At 42.4% G+C, this 22,367-nt stretch overlaps 2 protein-coding genes and 1 long non-coding RNA gene across 5 annotated transcripts; 1 reads left to right on the top strand and 2 right to left on the bottom strand.

Annotated features, from left to right (window-relative positions):
- Positions 1-217: 217 nt before the first annotated feature.
- Positions 218-9,695, bottom strand: LOC143147974 (uncharacterized). The gene is made up of 2 exons (XM_076313760.1): positions 7,789-9,695; positions 218-973 (listed from the first exon to the last, which is right to left on the bottom strand). The coding sequence occupies exons 1-2, from the start codon at positions 8,996-8,998 to the stop codon at positions 717-719; spliced, it is 1,467 nt and encodes a 488-aa protein (XP_076169875.1). The 5' UTR covers positions 8,999-9,695; the 3' UTR covers positions 218-716.
- Positions 9,696-9,905: 210 nt separating this feature from the next.
- On the top strand, positions 9,906-17,217 carry LOC143148279 (uncharacterized). 3 transcript variants are annotated; one of them, XR_012992447.1, is made up of 4 exons: positions 9,906-10,101; positions 11,381-11,547; positions 14,579-14,747; positions 16,815-17,217. XR_012992447.1 is itself a non-coding variant. In XM_076314468.1 (4 exons), the coding sequence occupies exons 1-3, from the start codon at positions 10,010-10,012 to the stop codon at positions 11,537-11,539; spliced, it is 327 nt and encodes a 108-aa protein (XP_076170583.1). In that variant the 5' UTR covers positions 9,906-10,009; the 3' UTR covers positions 11,540-11,547; positions 14,579-14,619. The 3 variants fall into 3 exon arrangements, 2 of the variants coding, with proteins under 2 accessions (XP_076170583.1, XP_076170584.1); XM_076314468.1 differs by lacking the exon at positions 16,815-17,217 and adding an exon at positions 10,804-10,879 and having other exon boundaries at positions 14,579-14,619; XM_076314469.1 differs by lacking the exon at positions 16,815-17,217 and having other exon boundaries at positions 14,579-14,872.
- Positions 17,218-18,432: 1,215 nt separating this feature from the next.
- LOC143148491 (uncharacterized) lies at positions 18,433-21,004 on the bottom strand. The gene is made up of 6 exons (XR_012992491.1): positions 20,978-21,004; positions 20,680-20,874; positions 19,438-19,763; positions 18,970-19,173; positions 18,677-18,878; positions 18,433-18,577 (listed from the first exon to the last, which is right to left on the bottom strand). It is a non-coding gene; the product is annotated as an uncharacterized LOC143148491 (long non-coding RNA).
- Positions 21,005-22,367: the final 1,363 nt, after the last annotated feature.

The following is a 22,367-nucleotide window of genomic DNA, read 5'->3' as shown; positions in this document are numbered from 1 at the left end:
CGAGATTACGTTAAGCCCTGAACTGTCAGACGAGCGAGAAGAGTTCTCTGAATTCATTCACGGGCGATAACTAGTGACAAGGAAGAACTTCCGTTATCGACAAACGGTTGGTCGTCATCGTGAAACCATCATTACATTACGAACGTGTTCATCCTCGTGTTCGTCATCGTCATTGGCAATTATAGACTTGAGGACGTCATAATTTTAGATTCGGTACTTGCTCTGTTCTCAGGTCCGTCTACCGTGTTATGGATGTTAAGTAAGGTGGAGAGCGTCGATCGAAGACAACAAACACCCTCTTTTTTTTTTTTCTTTTTCTTTTTTAGCAAAGAACATTTTAATACTACAGAACTTGGTTCGCGGGCGAAAGACTTAAATTAATAATAACATTTATTGATAGTTATAAATATAAATAGGAGGTCGTTGCGTACACGGTTATCGAAGATTGTTACGGGCTTTTTTCGCGACTGTACGGGTGATAACACTTCGATCCTTGAACACACGACGTCATTTTCCGTTTCTTTACAACTTATACATACACACACATTCCGTAATAGGCGATCCGGTTCGCGACAGTTTCAAGAATTTGGTTTCGTTCGTCGCACTGTTTCTCATTTATTTTTTCTTTTTTTTCTTTCTTTCTTTTTTTTTTCGAAAATCCGCGACACTTTGGCTTCGCAATGGTAACGTTGATCCAGGTTCGGTTCGTCGGGTTCTCACATACCGTACTTGATCTGATCGTAATACATCGTCGACGACGGCGTCGTCGTCGTGTGATGAATGTTCGAGGAAACCGCGCCGGGTATGTTCGATATGCTCAAACCACCGATGTTGCTCAAATTGAGCGATCCTAGAGAACCCAATGAGCTCAAGGTAACCGATCCAGCAGGGTGACCGAAGTAGGACGGTTTACGATCGATCAGTCCACCACCGGAACTGTTCGAATTCGAGTTCGAGCACTGCATCTTTATCCCTGGAACAGAGAAAATTATGATCCTTGATTCGTGATGCTCTTCGTCCGTATTTTAGAACCGAACTAAGTAAACGCTTTTGAGGTTTTGTTTCTAGAATGTTTCTAGCCTACTATTCTTCCACTGTTCCTCGTTACAAGGTTTGAAAATCGAATTAAGTACGTAGTCGAATTAAGTTAGTAAACGCTATTTGAGGTTTTGTTTCTACACTGTTTCTAGAGTCTACTATTCCTCTACCGTACCTCGTTACAAGGTTTTAAAATCGAATTAAGTACACGCTATTTGAGGTTTTGTTTCTACACTGTTTCTAGAGTCTACCATTTCTCTACCGTACCTCGTTACAAGAAGGTTTTTCAATACCCACCCCTACGAGATGAACGTCACTTCAAAGAAAACACAGTAGAAGTGACTTTTATCTCGGTGGGGTGGAGACCACGAGGACGTAACACTTTGAACAACGAATTTTTTTCTTTCAGATCCCCCGATGACCAGTACAAAAGGAATCTACCTATTCTACGATTAAAAACAAGTCAAAAATGTGAAATGAAATTTTCGAGTCGAAACAACGCATCCTTGGACAATTTTTCGGAAATTTCACCCGGTCGGGACCACACATGATGCAACCGAGGGAAAGAGAAGAAAAAGATCTCACGATACGAAATCAGTCCTTGTATAGGTACGATAAATCTGAACCTCCGGCAGCTCTCGAGTAGTTCTTCCTCGAGTGTGCACTTCACTCGTGTCTCGACGCCGTCTCTGTCTCTCTGTCCCCATCTCTTTCTTACTCGTTACTAGCTGAATCGTCCGACGTTGTCCGGGATAGAAACTATCGTCCGAATGCAAAAATTATCCCGGAGTACTCCGTTGTGCAACGTGTTGCGTTTCACTTCCTAGTGCACGAACGAAGAGTTCGACCTCGTGTCGCATTTAAAGCAAAAAGGGTCGATATCTCGTTTACCGTCGATCCTATTGAAAATTTGTGTAGAATCAAAAGGCTTCCAAATGTAATTTTCAACAACTTTTGTCGTATACGTTTTCGTTGTAGAAGCAACGGCAAGCAAGATATATCACACTCTACGGTTGATATTTCGCACAACTCCATCTGTCGGAAAAATTTCGCAATACTCCAGTAACGCAATGACGTGTACGTGACTTTTTCGGCCAGGAGTTATCAGCCGTTGTCACGTATACGCGATCTTATCCTTCAGCTCGCTACATCACTTAGGAAGTTGTTTTCTCAAGTTCTAATCCCGTGTATCATAGATTCATAGTTCCTTGTAACGCTATCCCTAGTCCAAATTTTATCTCAGATCGGTCGTTTCAAATTGTTTCATATTCGAAAACATGTTACAAGCTTCGATAATTTAAAATACGACATTTAAATCGTATTTTCCAAATTTTTCGTCCCACGTATAGACAATTCCCCGTAATTAGTCGCTAAAATATCCATACTATACACGGTCACCGTTTTCTCCATCCCAAAACTACATACTTTCTTTATTCTCGTTCTTTGAAAATCGCTGAAACGTTTCGCGATACGTTTCGAAATATTGTTACTTTCGTATCGAATGAAAAAAAAAGTGTAACAACTTTACGTATTTCTCGTTTTTCCGTCCGGGTGCGAAACGGGTCGATCGCAGCCCGTATCGTTTGCCGAGGAAAAATTGAGATTTTCGGGCGACGAGGGAAGGGATCGAAGATGTCGGATGGGTTTAAAAGCGATACGGTCTCGATGGCAATCGGAATTCGGTTTAATCCCGGGACGAAGGCAAGTGTAACGACGGCCTTAAAACGGCGTCGTGTGAGGTCCGAATGGCAGTGCCGTCAGTCAAAATCTCCCCGGTCGCCTCTTCTGCCCCCTCGCGCTACGAATCCGAAGCTTCCTGGGACGCGGCGTTCGGGCTCGCGCTGGCGCGAATTTCTGTCTTTTTTTATTCCGAGCGAGACGTGGCGCGGCGCACGCACGCACGCACGTACGAACGTACGTCCGTACGTATCTACGTACGCGGCCTGGAACACCGTTCGAGAACGTCTCGGGGCAGTAAAAGAGCACAGAAGCAGCAGCGGCGATCACCCGAGCGAACATCGCGAGGCGGCGGCGGCGCGCCAACAACGATGCCATAGTCGCGCGAGCAGAGAGATCGCGGGGCTCCAGAAATACATCACCGAGACCTGTGTAGAAAAAGAGAAAGAGAACGGACCGGGGCCTACCGTGGCGTCTGCAGATTGATCTCGTTTACACTTTACCGACTGAACGAGAGAAGAGGGGGCGGAGAAAGGGCGGACGGAGAGGGGTGGGGGGAGACAGGAGGTAGCGGAAGGGTGCGTGGGTGGCACGTTTATTATACCCCTTGTCGATTTCGCCCAGTGTATCGACGCGGGGAAAGAACGGGATCGTACTCGCAACCGGAGTGCGCGGACACGAACGGCCCGTCGAACGGGTCGCTCGGTATCGTTGCGAATGGACAGGGGCTCGAGGACAACGCGTGAAAAATGACGCGCGATCGAGAGAGAGAGAGAGAGAGAGAGAGAGAGAGAGAGAGAGAGAGAGAGACCAAGAGTCTTTCCAAGAGAGTAAATCGGTGCGCGAGGTTGATCGCGTGCGTTTCGAAAGAGCGAGATTTCTCGAACGAATGGTATTAAGGTGCCGGGAACCAGAGATGTTCGAGATATTGAAATAGCACTTTTGCGTGGTTTTGAAAGGGCGCGAACCCAATTCCCGTTTTCGAACGACAGCTTTTTTTTCTCGAGGCGATCGAGAATTTTATTCGCAATGGAAAATTCAAATTGAACATCCGAATACGAAACGTGATTTTTTTTCAAATTATTTTGAAATTCGGATGTGATTCGTTTTACGTATAAGTGGAAAGAATGAAATTGGGTCGTGTTTGGAAAACTCTTGTAAAAGTGTAATAAAAAAAAAAAAAAAAATAGAAAAGCTTTCGATTACTTTCGTCGAGTTTCCGCGAGTGTAATGCTAGTCTCGCTGTCGCTGCGTCTCACTCGCTCTTCCCGTATCTTTTCTCGTCGAGCGTTGTAGACGCTCGCCTCTTCGCTCGAGATAAAAATCGCTACTCGTCCCGTTTCAAGAGAACCGATTGCGACACTTGAAAGCGGGGATCACCGTATCTCGGAAAGTATCGGTTTTAGGATAGATGTCGCTTAATAGTTTTATTCCGAGAATTGATCACTCTATCCGATTCCGTGAAAGGAAACCGAACGTTCCATTGAAAGAAACGTAATCTCGCCTACGACTCCATCTACGAAGAAACTACATCCACGGTTGTTACGTGTCTCCCTCGAAACTGCGTAACCTCCGGCGGAAAAATTTCTTTCTATTATTTAAAACAACGAATGTACCAAGGAAATTTATCTCCAGCGTGGCATCCTGTACGGGACGGTCGCGCAAAATACGAAGACCGGTATTTAAGAAATGATTAGTTTGTCATCGAGTGGGCAATCTTCGCTATCATAACATTCCTTAGGGTTGCGGATCAACGGACTGAAACTGGTTCCGCGGAGAGGTTTAATAAACGAACGTCTAGTGTTTGAGGTACCCACGGTCGATGTACTTAGATTAAAGAACATCTTGTTTACGCCACTTGTAAACGTTTACGCGATAAGCGATTCGAGACCTCGCTCGGTAGCACGCGACCGCTGGTAACCGATACAAAAAAAAAAGAAAGAAAAGAAAAAAATTGAAACGTGTATTTTCCTTCGTCTCGATCATTTGTTTATCGCGCGACTGAACGTGATACGTTGTTGCAATCGTGGAATCGGTTCATTCATAAATGTAACCGCGAAAACGCTTTGTGGTTACTATCGGAGGCTGTAAAATAATCTTTTACCACCGAACTTTGTTCACGGATTTAACGCTTTTTATTGTTTATTAATCTATCTTCTTAATCGAATATATATATATATTTATTTATTTATTTATGTTATATATTCCGGTAAATGTAAAAGTAAATTTACATTAGAAAGAAAAGAATAACGAAAGCACGGTATTTGTTTCTCAATCTTCTTTATAAATATTACTCTCTGCTCTGTAAATATCTCTGAAGAACCGATTTATCGTGCAAGTCGAGCGTTAGGTATACATGTTACCCTTAATTCGAACCGATATATCGGTACAAATTGTACAAGTCGATGAAGCACCGTGATGAGCGTTTCACTGTCTGGCAAAAGGCGACATTTAACGAGTGTTTAATCGTCAGCCTGTTAAACGTGGGTCTCCACGCTAAATTAATCCGACGGGGAACACGTCCAAGACTTCGTGTCGCGTTGCGTTACACGTGTTCGGTTACCAGTTACGAATTACGACTTCTCCCATGGGCGTGACAGAGCTGTCACCCCCGGCTAATAGGTCCTGTCAACTTCGGTGATTTCGTATCTGTCGGTTCCGCGGGACGGGTACTAACTCCCGCCCCTGTTATTAAACGGAAGTAACCTTTGAATTCAACCGGTCGAAAATGGTGTCGTCTTACGTTGTTCGCTTCCGTCTTCGATGGAAAATTGTACTCGACAAAGTGTTCGGTGTCTATCAACGTCGAGACAATTTCGAAACGAAATTTTTATTCGGGGAGGTTACTTTGAAAAATGGTGGAATTTGTCTGTATTCGAATAGACCCTATAATTCGAATAGTATTTGTATACTCGACTGGTATTCCAATGTTTTGTACACTGATTAAGGTATCCGGATATTCGTAATGTTTGAATAGTGTCTTTCAACGAGTAGTACTAATTCTAGTGTAAGTACATGAATACTCGTTTGAATAATGATATTTGAATGAGAGTAATGATACTCGAATGGTAAAATATTCTATGTAATCATACTCGGATAATAATATTTGAATCAGGAGAGGATATTCGAATACTCAATTATTCAAGAAATTTTATTCGAATACCCAACTACTAGATATTACATTCGAGTACTAGTTAATACTCAGCTACTCAAGAAATGATACTCGAATAACTAACTACTCAATATATTGTATTCGAATACTCGTTAATACTCAGTTACTCAAAAAATGATACTCGAATAACCAACTACTCAATATATTGTATTCGAATACTCGTTGATACTCAGCTACTCAAGAAATGATATTCGAATACTCAACTACTCAAGAGATGATATTCGAATACTCGTTGATACTCAGCTACTCAAGAAATGATATTCGAATACTCAGCTACTCAAGAAATGATATTCAAATACTCAGCTACTCAAGAAATGATATTCGAATACTCAACTACTCGAGAAATGATATTCTAATACTCGGCTACTCGAGAGATGATATTCGAATACTCAGCTACTCGAGAAATGATATTCGAATACTCGGCTACTCAAGAGATGATATTCGAATACTCAGCTACTCGAGAAACGATCCTACTCAATTATTCAAGAAACGATCTCCGAATATCCGAATACCAAATTATTCGAGCAGTTCTGGCCCAAGTCTGCGCAGAAGTCGCTAGCGAAATAGAGTTGGGATTGCATCTAAAGATTCCAAAGCGAATCGCGCGAATGTAAAACGCGTCGAGACACTTTGTGAACGAGTGTAGACGACAGTTCGGCTATACAGAGGCCGGCGCCTCCGTGGTCGTAAACTGTCTACGATTTTCCAGATGGCCCGCCCCGACTGTCATGAATTGTCATTGTTCTCTTCGACTCCAGGATCTCGGTGAATCGTCAACGAGGATCAACGACTGCGCGCGATTCCTTGCGAGTAAGCCAAGCTTTGTCTCCGAAATAACGAGATACCCGATCGTTGTCCTTTTTTTCCCTACACAATTTAGCAAACAAGCACGGCAGACATTTCTCACGCACAAAAACAAAAATTGGACCAAAATTCGCAACGATCGTCACTTGTACGAAATTGTGGAAGATAAATGTCCGAGTGTAATCTTTGTTATCGAATTTTACAAGACTTGGATCGCTCGTAAATAGTAGGCCGACTGCACTGTTTGTTGATACTTTGTCACGTTACTTTTGGACTTTACAGTATCATAATAAGTTTACGTTGCATTAACGCAAGTAATTCATCCATTCCTTGTACTTTGTTCAATCGATAACTCATCGAGGTAATTCGATCACATAGATTATTTTCTGTATCGGTACACCGATTCCATGTTTCTCGATTTCTACAATTCGTACAAGTCGATCATGGTAAATTATTTGTAAAGTTACTTTCAAAATAGACAAAATCACCTCCAATTTCTTAAACGTTTCCCTACAAAGCTTTCTCTTCTACCATTCGACAGCATCAACGAGCTCTGAATCTTCCAAATATCAAAATTAAACATCAAAATGCTCACAATGGATAAGAATCTCCAAAAAGAGATGCTGCAACACCACGAGCACTTCGCAATATTATAATCCGACGTACGTCGATCGTCACCATTCGCTTCTATTTGAAAACCTAAGAGTGACCTTGAAAATTTTCTAAAAAAAAAAAAAAAAAAAAAAATACAAAACTTACAAAAAAATCTACTACAATCGTCCAGTAAGTTCTTTCGAGTCGAATAACCCCCCCAAAAAACAGAAAAACATCACCGAAGCTAGTCGAGCCATCGTTAAACGATTCATCCCAAACACCAATGTTTGGTGTATCCAAACTTTCTTCCCCCAGCTTGAGCTATCAATGATCACCGTGTCCTCGAAAATAGATGTCCAGCTCGACCGTAAGAGTCTCCGCGTTAAAAACTGTCCGTTCCATTTCCTCTCTAAATGATCAGACGTCCCCCTGAGAACGGTACCGTGCGTTCTCACCGGACCAGGATCACTCCATCGGCGAATCGAAAGGTCAAGTATACTCACCGGTATCCGTTACAGGTGTCTGGCAGCCGCTGTGCGGCGAGCTGACATTTCCTACGGGGCTGGTGTTGCCAGTCTGTTCTTGGATCCCCTGCATAGAGACATTCGCGTTGGCGCCGGCATTGTTGACCCCGGGGAGTCCGTAACCGACGTAATAGTCCTGTCCGGGTGTCTGACCAGCGGATGTGGTCGAGTTGGACGGGCACTTGTAGCTCATCATGGCCTCGTTGTCCTTGTAAACCGTTTCGGGATGATGTTGCTGGTGATCCTTCACCGAGAATCCCTCGGTGGGCCTGTAGGTCAATTGATCTTGGCTCCTGGCCGAGTAACCGGGCTCGCTCTTGAACGCGACGATCTCCCCGTTACGATACACCGAGGGTTCACCGGTTTTGTAGGTGACCTCTGTAGTCTTGTAAGTCACCTCCGCGATCGGTGGCGTCTTGTACGTGGCCTCCGGGTACGCCCAATCGGCCGACACAGCCGCCCCCGGCCCGTACATCGCGTACTCCTGGTAATTCTGGTACTGGTTCTGGTAACCGTTCGCGTACTCCATGCCACCAGGTGCCAGATTCTCGTAACCGGCGGTTTGTACGCCCACGGGACCGCTACCGGAGAAATACTGGGGGTACTGGGGCTTCAACGCCTGACACTTGCGACGAAAACCCCGTGGTCGTCGCCGGAAGCTACCCTCCTCGAACATGTACTCCGTGGATGGGTCGATCGTCCAGTAGTGTCCTTTACCGGGTCTCCCGAGGCCTTTCGGTAGCTTGATGAAGCACTCGTTCAAGCTGAGATTGTGACGCACCGAGTTCTTCCAGCCCTGGTAAGCGCCACGAAAGAACGGGAAACGTTGCTGAAGGAACGAGTAGATCTCCGAGAGGGTCAACCGTTTCCCGGGACTCGATTGGATCGCCATTACTATCAACGCTATGTACGAATAAGGAGGTTTCTCTTGGCGACGTGCTCCCGGTTTCCTAGGCAGTTCGGTGCTGCTCGGGTTGCACATCAGGGAGTCCAGGCTCTGATCCTGGCCCAAGCTGCCCGCGATCGACAAACTCGTACGCGGCACGAGGGTGCCGGAACTGGGATGACCGACGGCCGAGGATTGATCCTGCAGGTGCAGACTCGCATCCGACTCGTTCTTCATCGCGATCCTCGCGTTCTCCACGTTGCTGCCGCGTGGAAGCGACGGGACGATCACTGTCTGATCCATCTTCGTCCTCTTCGTCACGCGGCGGGTGACATCCTCGGATCGACGGTGTTCCAGGAACTCTGTCCCGCGTCACCGGTGTCGCGAGTCGATGCGGCGCGCCCGACTGGTTGCAACTCGTCGATCCGACGCGCGACTGGTTGCAACTCGGGTCGATCTGACGCGCGACTGGTCGCAACTCGTCGATCCGACGCGCGATCGGTCGCGACTCGGTCGATCTGACGCGCGATCGGTTCCTAATTCCTCTCCGTGCACACCCAGGTGGACGTTTCCTTTCTCGACGCACACTACTGGCCACCGATTTCTAGCACCACGGTGTCGCGACGCACACCCGTCGGGACGCCACTGTGTTTACTGTTTACGCGCGCCAAGACGGAAACCGGATTCTCGAGGGACGAATATTCTCGCGCGGTGGAGACCGCGCGGGTTCGGCTCCGTTAATCGCGATCCAAGGTGGAGAGAGAGGTGGTTCCTTATTTACGCGTGGCTCCGATGTAAATTGTTTGCACACGGGCGCCGGCCGCGCGACGGTGGGGTCAATTATTTAGACTTGCCACTCGGTCGGACGTTGCGCTGATGCGCCGCTAAGTGTTTTCGGATGACTGGACCACGGGACGAGCCACGGACCGTGCGGGAGCTTCGCGGGTCCCGATGACGCGACCACGCCGCGCGCGACCCTGTCCGCCGTCCCTGGGGTGGGGCGTGTCGCGCCGAGTGTACCGTGTCGCGTGGACCCGGTTGGTCGCCGCGCGGCCAGCGCCGCTCTAGCTCTCGCTCCCGGCCAATCGGAGCGACCCGCGACCCCCGCGGGGCGTCACGCGTGACGGCGCTAAGCTCCGCGCGCTACGACCACGGCGACGACAACGACGACGACGCGCCGCGCAGAGAGAGATTATGAGTAACGAAAAAGATTGCATAATTTCCACGGTTTTCATTGTTACGGTGGAATCTTCGCGATGATTATCGGATCGGTGCTCGTCGAATCGACCGACAGTGTTCGGGACTTCGGGCTGGATGGTCACCGATCGGGGATTTTTTTATTTCGAGTTCAATTATTTCGGTCAGTCGAGCTCCTCGGATTGTCCACGAATTAGTTCCCTCTTAAGGTCAGTATACGGAAATGGTTGTTACTTTCTGTTAGTTGTCGGAGTGTTTTCGGACAGGGGATTGATACTTTCGTTGTGGAAAAATTTACGATTTTTCTATGGTCGATCTCCGTTCGTTTTTCATTTTTCCGTTTCATTCGGAGATCCCGAATTGAGCGAATAACATTTTTAACGCCGAGTGACGCTAACACTGTGGTCCTTTGCATCGTTTCTTATCAGTTATCGGTTTCGTTGGCGGTGATCTTCCGGTTTTTTGGGGCGTGGAAGACTGACAACTAAATCGTTTGTACCAGGCTGCGTGGAACAATATTAATTGCGACAATATGGATCGCGAAAACTTTTTTTAATCGCTTCTTAAATTCTACAAGTCGATGGGTATAAATTATTTGTAAAATAGGTGTAAAAAAGTAACTCTAAATGTTGAGATTTCGATAATGTTTGATTTGCTTGGGTTTTTTCCTGAACTTTTTTGTATGTCAATTTTACAGAATCGCTTAGTCTTTCTAGAGAATTGAATTTTTGTCGGTGTACAACATTTGTTAGAAGACAAATTTTATTTCAATAGAAATATTGATTATAAGACTAGTAACAAAAAATCAAGATTCAAAGACTCTGGATTCACACTTGTTACTGCTTTCACTTTTAACTTTTCTTGAAATCGTACTTGAATTTGCTGTACCATTTTTCAATTTTTTGCTACAGATGGAATACTAAAAACCAGAGACCTTTAGCGATCGAATTCCGAAATAGTCGATGTCACCTAAACGCGGATCTACAGGTGGAGTTTGCGTAGAAGTTGAACATGTTTTCGTAGACACTGTTTAAAAATATTTAGGAGCGAATCGTAACGTAAATCGTATTAAAAAAACAATGTCATAAAACGACTTCTGTGCATTTTGTTCAGATTGGTAGAAAATAACTTTTGAAAAATTCTATTTCCACCTTGCACAGAAGCATAATTATTCTCTTTTGGACTCCAATCATTCATAAATTAGCTGTAATTTTTCAATATCTTTGCTAATTTACGTTTCTTCAGAAATCGAAATTTAGATATCTCACTGTAACATTTCCTTTGACGAAATTAAAGTTTTTCAAAGTATAATTACTGTTGTAACCACATTTTAAGGTATATGCATATCGACTGACGAGTTCCACTGCATTTAACCGTATTGCGTCGCATTAGACTCGTTCACTCCCTAAATAAGAAAAATATTTTCTTCGTGGTGTCTGCAGAAGCGATTACTTGTGAACAACATTGCAGTAAATTTTACAATTTCAGGATACTTGCCAGCAAACGAGTACGAAAAAGCTCCAAGAACCGATTGGTCCACCTGTTGGCCAACGAGATGTCAGAGCCATGCTCCGCCCGTGCGTGGAACCGCCCTCTAACCTCTCTTACGGTCTTCTCTCGGAAATTCTGCATCATCGATTTTCCTGAAATTAGTGGTATTTTTCTGGAAATTTTACCAATTGATATCAATCACCGACAGAAACGAATCATCGCTCAAATCTCTCATCCCTCATCAAATGTCCAACCGTCGTCATTATTCTCTTGTCAGAATATTTGATAAAAACAGGAACCAATGTAGTGTTTCTGGATACAGTCGTGTGGAGTCGAAACGACACGTTTTGTTCCTCCAAAGCGTTGCAATCGATTTCGACAATCGTCTGTCGCTTAAAATCTTACAAACTTCTATCAAGGTTTCGATCTTCGTTCCGTTCTGAGACTTCTAACGAGACGATTAAATTGATCTGGTTATTATTTTTTACATCGATGTTGCACTCTACGATCGTATAACCTGCCTTTGATTATTCCTCTCGGTTATCCGACAAACGTTTCACCCTATCAGTGAAAAGCTAATATACGTTGACCACCAAATGGCAAATGAGCTTTCCAGGCCATGTGGTCCGCCGCGAGTGTCTCGTTTATTCACAATCGGTCCTGCTGTTCCTTTTTGTCCGATTCGTTCCTCTCGTCTGTTTTATCTTATTTTCTCCGCGTAGGTATAAGAGATCTGAACCGAGAAACTCGTATTGCAAATGGTGCATCAAGAAGAGTACACAAATATGAAAAACGTAAATCCCTGAATGTAAATACAGAACACACGTAGGTACGTGAAATAAAGTATTATTATATTAGTTTATTTCCCGTACGTTTTCCATATAAAGGAAAAATTCCATATAAAAAAAATTTCCATATGAAACACGTCGTCGTAGAAAATCGATAATTTATCAATGAACAACGCACGGGGCGTTATTGTTCTAATTACGAACTTTGTGAATTATCTTATCGCAAGATTACCAATCATCGTCGCGGTTAGGTCATAACGAACCGTCTATCAATCGACTCGTTGATCACTATCGATCGAAACGAAATGTTTATCCAAAGAAGCACGTGACAGTGTATCGAGTAACAGACAAGGCGCAGGAGATCAGAGCTTATCATTAGTGGCAGACGCTACGTGCTCGAATTTATTATGTTCCAAGATCCTGGCTCGGTGACATCGTCGATAGGAATTCGGACCAATTCTTTCGACAGTTGATCGAAGCACAATACTTCTTTATTCTCTTCCGTTCGAAACTTCTGATCATCTTTCGAGTAATCTTCTGCAATGAAAAATAACGTTACAAAAATTGAAAGAGCGATGTTCTAAGTAGGTTCAAGGATCAGTGAATACGTATACCGGTATAACGCTCCAAGTGTTCAATGATTCTCAGAATTCTAATTATTCTAGTCGGAGGAAGCGGTAGCAATGATCGAAGCTGAATATCCCTCCAAGTCGCGAGTAGAGACTCGTTTTAAAAATAGATCCACACGCGTCTGAAATTCAATTTCGAATTTTGGAAAAATTTTAACGCTCAAAATAGATAAATGTTCCCAAGTAGCGGTAAATTTCGAAGTCGAAGGTCTCCGTCACGATTTCGTGTTCATTTCAAGTATAAATAAACGCGTGTCTAAAATCCAGTTTCAAATTTTGGGAAAATATGGCGCCAGAAATACCGATAAAAATGTTCTGAAACAGGTGCAAACTTGCTTGAAAAATGTCTACGTCGAAATAAGTTTTACGATTCGATTTAATCCTATTGCGTTCCTCGGGTCTTTTTCGACCCAGAGTGTTCTCGCAATATATTCTTTTTCCGTCATAAAGCTACTAAAATAGATTGGACTGGATGCTTCAATATTTCCTTATTCCTCTAATTGATTTATAAAATTAAAAACAGGACCTAACCCAAATACCATCGAGGTTCAGTTGACATTAATAATACATAAGAATGATTGAAGGTTAACCTTAATAATACGTTTGAGGTTATCGTTAAAGATACACAAGAATACTCTAAGGTTAATCTTAACAATACGTAACAATGCTTTAAGATTAACTTCAACTTTACAATACGAGAGAACTTAAGAAACACATAAGCATCCAGTTGCATCTACATACTAGATAATGCGTAGAAATGATTTAAGGTTAACCTTAATGGTACATTTGAGGTTATCGTTAAAAATACATAAGAATATTTTAAAGTTAACCTTAACAATACGTGATAATGCTTCAAGATTAACTTCAACTTTATAATATAATGAGAGAACTTTTCAAAAGCATCCAATTGCATCTAGTTGCATCCACTGTAAAAGCTTTAGCTACAGAAAAACAGTAGACAATGGAGTCGCGATAGATCGCAAAAGACCCGATGAACGCCCTATGGTTAAAAATATGCCAAACATCCGAATCTTCGCCACTTTGTTGCGGCTGTTCGCCCGGTTGTCGTTCAAGTTCCGCGAAACACGGAAATTTGAGAACGGAGTATCCGGTGAGCGATCATTTAATGTCATCCAAGCGTCTGTCCGACGATATCGCGCTCCGTGTGCTCTCTAGACCACGAATTCTCAAGGAGTTTGTTTGCGTTACAGCGAACGATCCGACGAAAGAGAAGCGTCACGGCCATCTTGTCTTTGCCTTCGGGCCGGATCTCTGCAACGAGTGCTCGTGGCTCCGTTAACTCTCAACCATAATTTAACCATACGTCGCGTTGTTGCTGGAAAGAGAAAATTTTCACATTGAAATTTTAATCTCGTGCAATTATATCTATTCCGACGAAAACTTAACAATTGTAAATAAGAGCTATCGTAAAATTGACAATTTCTTACCTCTGCACAAATTTCTCTCTACTCCTTCTTCATTGTTTACCGTAGCTCTCAACGATAAATGTTCGTAGAAATAATCGACCGTAGTAAAGCACATTGCACTATCGAAACGTTTAAACTCCAAGAATCGTAGCTGTGACCGCCATATCGCGATATTTAAAATGATACAAAAAAATAAACATACGTGTCTCCTGGAAAATGGTTCGCTCTTACAAAGGACACCTAGAAAATTATTTTCTCCCTCGTCCTTGCTCTCTCGTAATTTCCAATCTACTCTTTCCTCAATTTTTCGATAGCTCTCGAGACACCCTGTACACCGTGGCACTGTTTCAGACTCCTTGGACACTCGACGAGCGGACCTCGTGCCTTAAGGGTTGAAAGTGAAGTGGTCCTTTCTCCCGAGGACTACCCCGAGGAGATAGTGGCGCTTGGTAGTGTTTACCATTTTATTGCTTCCAAGTTTACCCGTGACGTTTTCTGCGACAGCTCCAAGTGGCCCTTGGTGAGGACTAATCGAGTCGTAGACATCCAACGACAGAGAAGAAAGCACGCCAGCGATGGAAAATCTCTCCCCTCGAGTTATCAAGAATCCCTCGTTGATAGCGAAAGGAAAATAATTTCGCTCGACGATCGTCGTTGAAAAGAAAAATAAGCCCGGTCCGGTCTCTACACCCTCCCCCCTCCACCGCCCCGATGGGCTCTCTTTGTTACTTCTTCGATAAACAACGCGACTCTCCGTGTCGCGGATCGCTCCGGAGCGTTTTTTTAAGATAAAAAGAGGTACGCGGCACCAACGACCGGGACCACCCGAAGAAAACCCGTTTCGGTCGCACGTGTTCCCGTAGGAAAACCGCAGACCGGAACCAGACATTGCCGCTGGCTGTCTCACGTGCGCGCAACGAACTTTCCGTCTGTTTACATCCGGCGGGGTAGCCATTTCGTTACACCGAGCGAGATTCGCCTTTTCGAGAACGGCGAAACGGATTCGAACTTTCACGGGGAATCTTCTTCTGGTTCAAAACGCCAAGGCAACAAAATTAGATCGAAATAAGATTAAATTGTACTTTGTTGGTACATCGTTGGTAGCTGTGCTGTTTGAATAATATATGAATACTTTTTCCTTCGAATTGTAATATACGAGTATTGTAATTCGAAGAGTATTCGTGGCGTTCGAATATCTGTACAGTATTCGTTGCATTCGAATATCTATACAGTATTCATAGCATTCGAATACCTGTACAGTATTCGTTGCATTCGAATATCTATACAGTACTCATAGCATTCGAATACCTGTACAGTATTCGTTGCATTCGAATACCTGTAATATATAGGTATTTGTAGCATTGGAATATTCGAAGAGAATTTGTAGCGTTCAAATATTCGAAAAGTATTCGTGGCGTTCGGATATTCGAAGAGCATTCGTAGAGTTCGAATACCTATAAAATATTTGTACCATTCGAATACCTATAAAATATTTGTACCATTCGAATACCTATACAATATTTGTAGCATTCGAATACCTGTACAGTATTCGTAGCATTCAATATCTATACAATATTCATAACATTCGAATACCTAAACATTATTCGTAGCATTCAATATCTGTACAACACTCATAACATTCGAGTACCTAACATTATTCGTAGCATTCAATATCTGTACAACACTCATAATATTCGAGTACCTAAACATTATTCGTAACATTCAATATCTATACAATATTCATAACATTCGAGTACCTAAACATTACTCGTAGCATTCAATATCTATACAATATTCATAACGTTCCAGTACCTAAACATTATTCGTAGCATTCAGTATCTATACAATATTCATAACATTCGAATGCCTACTTACAAAATACACTTATCGTTCGAATATCTGTAATATATAAGTATTCGTAGCATTCGAATACCTATAAAATATAGGTACTCACAGTATTCGAATGCCTATAAAGTATTCGCGAAATTCGAATACTTAAAAAATATTCAAACACGAAATTATTCGAACACTACCAATCCAAGTGTGCCAATTGGAAACGCGTTCGGGATCTTCGATCGTTGCGCATATTGGTCGATTCCACCGCGAATTTCCGTTTTCTCGTTACCACGACGATTCACGCGATCTGGATGCTCGACGAGGCCGAAGTTAGAGCCTCGCTGCTTGTGGAGAACACGTGAGGCCCTGACGGCCACCCAAGCGGCCATCAGACGCGCCGACGATATTCTCTGTTTACACGATACCGTAATTTTATGCCGCTGATCGTGGGTGCACGTTACGAACCCTACGTTCCTGTCGCATCTCTGGCCCTACGTTCCCCGTCAGAATGTATTTTCTTTCCGCGTACCTGTACAATTTCCGTACCCTAACGACCTCGACCGCCTCGACTTCCTCCATTTTTCCTAGAGTCGTACCGAAACGAGTCCAAAGAAGTTCAGAACGATCGTAAACTGTTTTTTTTTTTTTTTTTTCGAAATATTTCCATCGCTGTCGTTCGACAACATTTTTCATTTCTTTTTGCAAATTGCGCGTAGAAATTGTAGAATTTCCCGTCTGTTTTATTTCAAAGCACCTACGAGGTGGAAACAGTTCGGCCACCTTTAAGGAAACCGATATCTTTTCTTTGGCAACGGGCCCCTGTTTTGATTGGGTCCTAAACTGTATTTAAGACAAACAATTTCGTCTCTCTTTTGTTGGCCCGCGTCCCGCGCGAGAACGCGACGTACTGTACGTGTGGTGGGGGTAAAATGGAGCAGCACGTGGTTGCCATACCGTCCGCCTTCTGTTTCCAAGTTTTCGAATTTTTCGAGTTCACCGTTCGGATGCTCGACATTTTCGATCTGCCTATGCAAAATCTATTTTGGAAACGGAGATATTGCTTTCGTCGGAAATCAATGACGGAAGACACCGGGCGTATCGTCTACATTACAAAAAAAAGAAATAGTGAAAGATTTTTAGATCGCAAACAAAATTCCGAAAAAAATAGTAAAAGATTTTTAGATTGCCAACAAAATTCCAAAAAAAATAGTAAAATATTTTTGGACTACAAATAAAATTATAAAAAGAAGTAACAAAATACTTTTGAATTACAGAAAAAAATAGTAAAATACTTTTGGATTAGAAAAAAAAAATAGTAAAAGATTTTTAGATTGCCAACAAAATTCCAAAAAAAATAGTAAAATATTTTTGGATTACAAATAAAATTATAAACAGAAATGGTCAAATACTTTTGGATTACAAAAAAAAATAGTAAAATACTTTTGGATTACAAAAACAAAAATAGTAAAATACTTTTGGATTACAAAAAAAAAAATAGTAAAATATTTTTGGATTACAAAAAAAAAATAATAAAATACTTTTGGATTACAAATAAGATTACAGAAAAAAAAATATTTTTGGAGTACAAACAAAATTACAAAAAAGAAATAATGGAAAACATTTTTACATTGCAAATATACTTACAAAAAAAATATAATAAAAGTCATATTCGATCTATCTACGTGAAATCTGTTCCTGAACCGAAAGAATCGCTTAGCGCATCACCACCCATGTCGTTTCTCCGCAACGACACGTTTTCTCACGAGGCTCCTCGAAGCGTTGCAGACAGCGGCGGATGAGGAGGAGGGGGGAGGGGGGCGTACTGTTTTCACCACTTGAGAAAATCGAATCACCCGAACCGGCCAGAGTGAAAAGTACGGGGCGACTGCGCCGGTAGGTCGCGAGGAAATCGTCCTCGAATCGATCTGTCCAGAAGCTCGTAAATTCACAGGCGAACGTTCGCTTGTCCTGCCTTTCCACGAGCACCGTGACTCCCCTGTATTTCTGCGGTCCATCCTTGGCGTACAGTGTCTGGATAGTGTTTCTTTTGCGTAAGATCAGGCTCGTCCGGCGGAACAGCCCGAAGAGGAAGGGAGAGAGAAGACCGGGCTCTCGAAATAAGACATGTTTATCCGCCGATGCTGCTATTTTCGAAAGAGCGCAAGTCCCTCTCCTGTGCGTAAGTCTCTATCGGAAGCTACCCTTGATTCCCTGCGATACTCCGTGCGGCGAAAGCTCGGATTTCACGGTATCGATATCGATCCCCGTGATACTTCCCAGAGTTCTTTTTACTTTTTTTCATTTTTTTCTTTTATTCTAGACGCGCCGAGCGACGTGGAAAATCCACGTCGACACGACGGCGACCTCGATTCGCGCGAAAAAAAAAAAAACGTTCTCTGTTCGTTACGGTTCCGCGAAACGAGAGTCTTCGAGTTTCGGATGATATCGCACTCTTCTCGTCACTGGAGCTTTCTCGAGGCCGCCACGTCGGTTTTCCATGCTCGAGGATGTCCACTGTATTTGTAAACAATAGAAATATTAGAAAATTTGTCCGTGTACTTATGTACGATTTTGTAGTATCATTGATATGAGAAATGGTATTTAAAAGTTTACGAGTATTTAAAAGTCGTGTCTTCTAAGCGCTTTAGAGAATCCTTGTAACTTCCAAGCGTCGACGTCAACGTACATCATCAGTGGCGTTCAACGTACTAACGAAATGGCGAGAGAAATAATCGACAACAATCGTGCCACGAGTTCTCCACGCGGTTCTCAAATCGACGAATTTAGCTTACAGTGTGCTGTTGTATTCCGATTTCTAATAAAGAGAATTGTAAGAAAAAAGTGTATTAATCTATGATGTCTATCTTGCAACGAGATTTACAAGTTTATTAATTAATTGTTCTAACGTCCAAGCTTCTTTAAGCACGTTGGTGAGTTGACCTCTTGAAGATTTTTGAAATTTGTCGGGCTCTCCAGTCTTTCGTAACGAAAAATCGACCATACTTTGAAAACACCGGTAGGTGTCTGTAGAAGGTTATCCCCGAAGATATTAATCATCTCTGAGATTAATCGGTGGTCGTAAACCACGTTCACAACTCCTGGCCGTTAATCTATAATTTGTAAACAAACAATGTCTTCATTAGAACAAGTGACATACGTACATATACACAATGATAATAAATGGATAGTGTCTAATACAGTGTATACCGTTGTACACGATGATCGATTTTAAAATTTCATCGAAAAACGTACAATTTCTTTGTGAACATTTTTTTTTGTCAATGTTCCTTTGTATCGTTCAATCGAACGCAATCGAAAACACGATAAATATACAGAATCGATGATAACGACTTGATCGTGTTCGATGATCCTACCTTGATTATTTCCATCGTTCGTAGATTGCCATAGAATCGTCATAACGATCATCGATCGCGCGGTAATTACGATCGTTAATCATTAGTTTGATTACAATTTGACCGACTCTAGTAATAGACGCTTGCCTGCTGCCTAGAAATTTTTCACTAACCGGTCCGCACCCCTGTGGAGACTGGTTGTTTACGCAACGTGTGTACCCCACTTAATCCAGTGTTTTAGTGTTTAGATCTCGACTACCGTAGGGGGTTGTTCTGACACGACCTCTCTGGGATTCCGTCCCGGGTCTTTGGACCCTTTTTTTTCCTCCCGCTCGTCTTTTCTTTCGCTGCAAAAAAAAAAAAAGGAGAAAGACACGAACACTCGATGCGTTCCATGTAATTTTGTAAACACTGCCGTAGAACGTGGTTGTAATTCGGCAAACGATCGAAACGCGATAGTGCCAAAGCAACGACCTTCAATTCTACGCAAACACAACTCGAGTGAACATTTACGTGTCCCAACGGTAGTATTCGAAAGCATAGCAATCGCTTTGCAGACTCTATTAACCTCGTTACAATTTTCGAAGTATTATCAAACTGTATCTCCCCTTGTGTATCGAATTTTGCTAATACCCGATCAAGGAGTATTCGTTTTCTCAAAAATGGAACGTTCTCTTCAAACAATAAATCAATTTATACTTCGTACGATTATTTAATGAGGAGTAATTGTTACGGGTTTCAGATTCGATGTAAACACGCACGTTTCCATCGATTCTTCAGCACGACTTTATCTGGCAGATTACACTTTAAACGCGATTAGGTGTTACACCGATTTTCAATACGTAGATAACTTTGTGTTATTTTTAAAACCGCTAACGGTTTGATGGCTGTAGCCACCTGATGGTGAATGCGGTAAAAATTTTAAATAGAGAAGCTTATTGCTATTCTACGCGCTTACGAAGCTATACTTTACGAATACTAAACCAGGTACACATTCTTTCATAATTGATAATAAATATGAATTGCAAACTGATCACTGTATGTAACAATTCGACACACACACGCACATACCTTTTCAGAATTAGTACTTCAATCTCCGAGTTGAAACATTTCGAAATACCTTATATTCGACATTTATTTATTTCATTAACGTTTTTATTTGACATCGTAATAATACGAACATAAAATATACGTATGACGGGATAAGAATCGAAGTATAATGTGCAAAGAATGTACAGCTAAAGTATTGTTTTTAAATCTAACCTCTCTAAATGTTATCATTATGTCGCTACAACGTCATGCCGGTACAATGTCCTTTACGAAAGCGGCGTTGCTTTTTCGTGGCGTAATTTGGTCACGTGACGGGGTTTCGAACGATTTATTGTTCACGCCGCCGCAATGTTTAGACGATTACAATCGACACTGGCACCGACGCTTTATTTCACGTCGTTCCCAAGCCTGCGAATTAATATTCGGTCATAACGGCCCGCAGTGGTAACAGCTTGTCGAGTGAATACAAAACGAACGGAACAGATATCGCGGAATTCGCGACATAAATTACCCTCGTCTGATACGCCCTCGTCGATCGGCCTCGTTCGAGCTGGAACGAAGAGCGTTACAGCTGCAGCCATCTTGCCGGGCCGACGTTTAACGGCATCGTTAAAAATTAACGACCGTTTGTTAAAAGACTCGGCCTACCGGAATAGAAACCGGGCACCGTGAACACACTGCGGCCTGCGTTACGAGTCAATGGTAACTGTGCGCCGATTTCTCGCCTCACGGAATTCTAGGGACACCTGAACGAAACAAAACCTACGTTCAATAGAAATTCTTGCCTCGTGATCAATGAGATTACTTTGACAGTACCAATGTTTGTATCGTTCGACGATCGACTGTAAACTTTGAGAAGGTTTACGATAGGTTAGTTCTAGAAACAACTGATCGCTACATTACGATCGGTTTTGTAGTTTGTGTATCGTTCATACATACCACTGTAGTTTTGTGGTTAAAATCGAATCGATGTCGTTAGATTTGTAATAAACGTTTGTTATCCGATTGTTTTACGCGGATCGAAGATTAGGTTAGGAAACAGTAGAAACGCACTCGTTTGCACTCGGCGTTCTGCATAAATCGATTTGATTTGTCCATCGATTAAGAATCGATCGTTTTTAGCAACCGTGATCTTTGCGAACCAAACGCCATCTTCTAAGAATTTTCTTCAACGAACCGGAAGTTATAAATCTTAACTCTTTCTTCCACCTCCCGTCCTTCTCATTGGTGGAAATATTTAAGACTGTTTTCTGGTAGGATACTAGCTGGCGCATGACAGGGGGAACTGACAATACTTCTGCCGCCCTTTCTATGTTTACAAGACAGAGTATCGTTACGAGCTTTCGGACGTGAACCATCTGTTTGGACCGTCCAGCAGGAAGATGATACCAAAAAAGTATCTTTCTTTTCTGCGTCACCCTTGCGTCACCCTCTAGCAACCCTTAAAAAAATTACGAAAATTTACACTAGAAAAATTTGCTATTAAAATAGTTCTGGTATTCCTTTGCTTTGTATTTATTGTAACACGTAATGTCAGAGTTGGCTAATTCGAAAGTATAGTATAAATTGTTATTTGTATATAAAAGAATTAAATTTGTTACTTAATATATGTATGCACAGTACAGATAATGTTATGAAAGATCCGATAGTATTATACACAGTTCAATTACTGTTACGTAAGCAAAGGGTTTGTTATTAAAAATGTGAAGTTTGTTTTCATTGAAATTTGAATTACAATGTTACAGATTCTATATGATCGATGGTTGATATTGTAAATATTTATAAAAAGTAATCGATAAAGTAGAAAATTCATGTAGCAGCCCAGTATCGGTAAAGTTTACCTCGGTCGTAAACTGATTTTAACCTTTTCCTATAGAAATCTACTTTACCGATATAGTACA

Source organism: Ptiloglossa arizonensis, chromosome 6 (assembly GCF_051014685.1).
Source record: "Ptiloglossa arizonensis isolate GNS036 chromosome 6, iyPtiAriz1_principal, whole genome shotgun sequence".
In the NCBI taxonomy this organism is placed as follows: Eukaryota; Metazoa; Arthropoda; class Insecta; order Hymenoptera; family Colletidae; genus Ptiloglossa; species Ptiloglossa arizonensis.
This window is presented reverse-complemented; position numbering and strand designations above follow the sequence as displayed.

Coding starts and splice junctions, on each gene's coding strand:
- LOC143147974 (XM_076313760.1), bottom strand. CDS start 8,998: ATGGATCAGACAGTGATCGTCCCGTCGCTTCCACGCGGCAGCAACGTG. Junction 974..7,788: donor GACACCTGTAACGGATACCG/GTGAGTATACTT, acceptor TCTCTGTTCCAG/GGATAAAGATGCAGTGCTCG.
- LOC143148279 (XM_076314468.1), top strand. CDS start 10,010: ATGGTCACCGATCGGGGATTTTTTTATTTCGAGTTCAATTATTTCGGT. Junction 10,102..10,803: donor CGAATTAGTTCCCTCTTAAG/GTCAGTATACGG, acceptor TTTTTGCTACAG/ATGGAATACTAAAAACCAGA. Junction 10,880..11,380: donor ACCTAAACGCGGATCTACAG/GTGGAGTTTGCG, acceptor TTACAATTTCAG/GATACTTGCCAGCAAACGAG.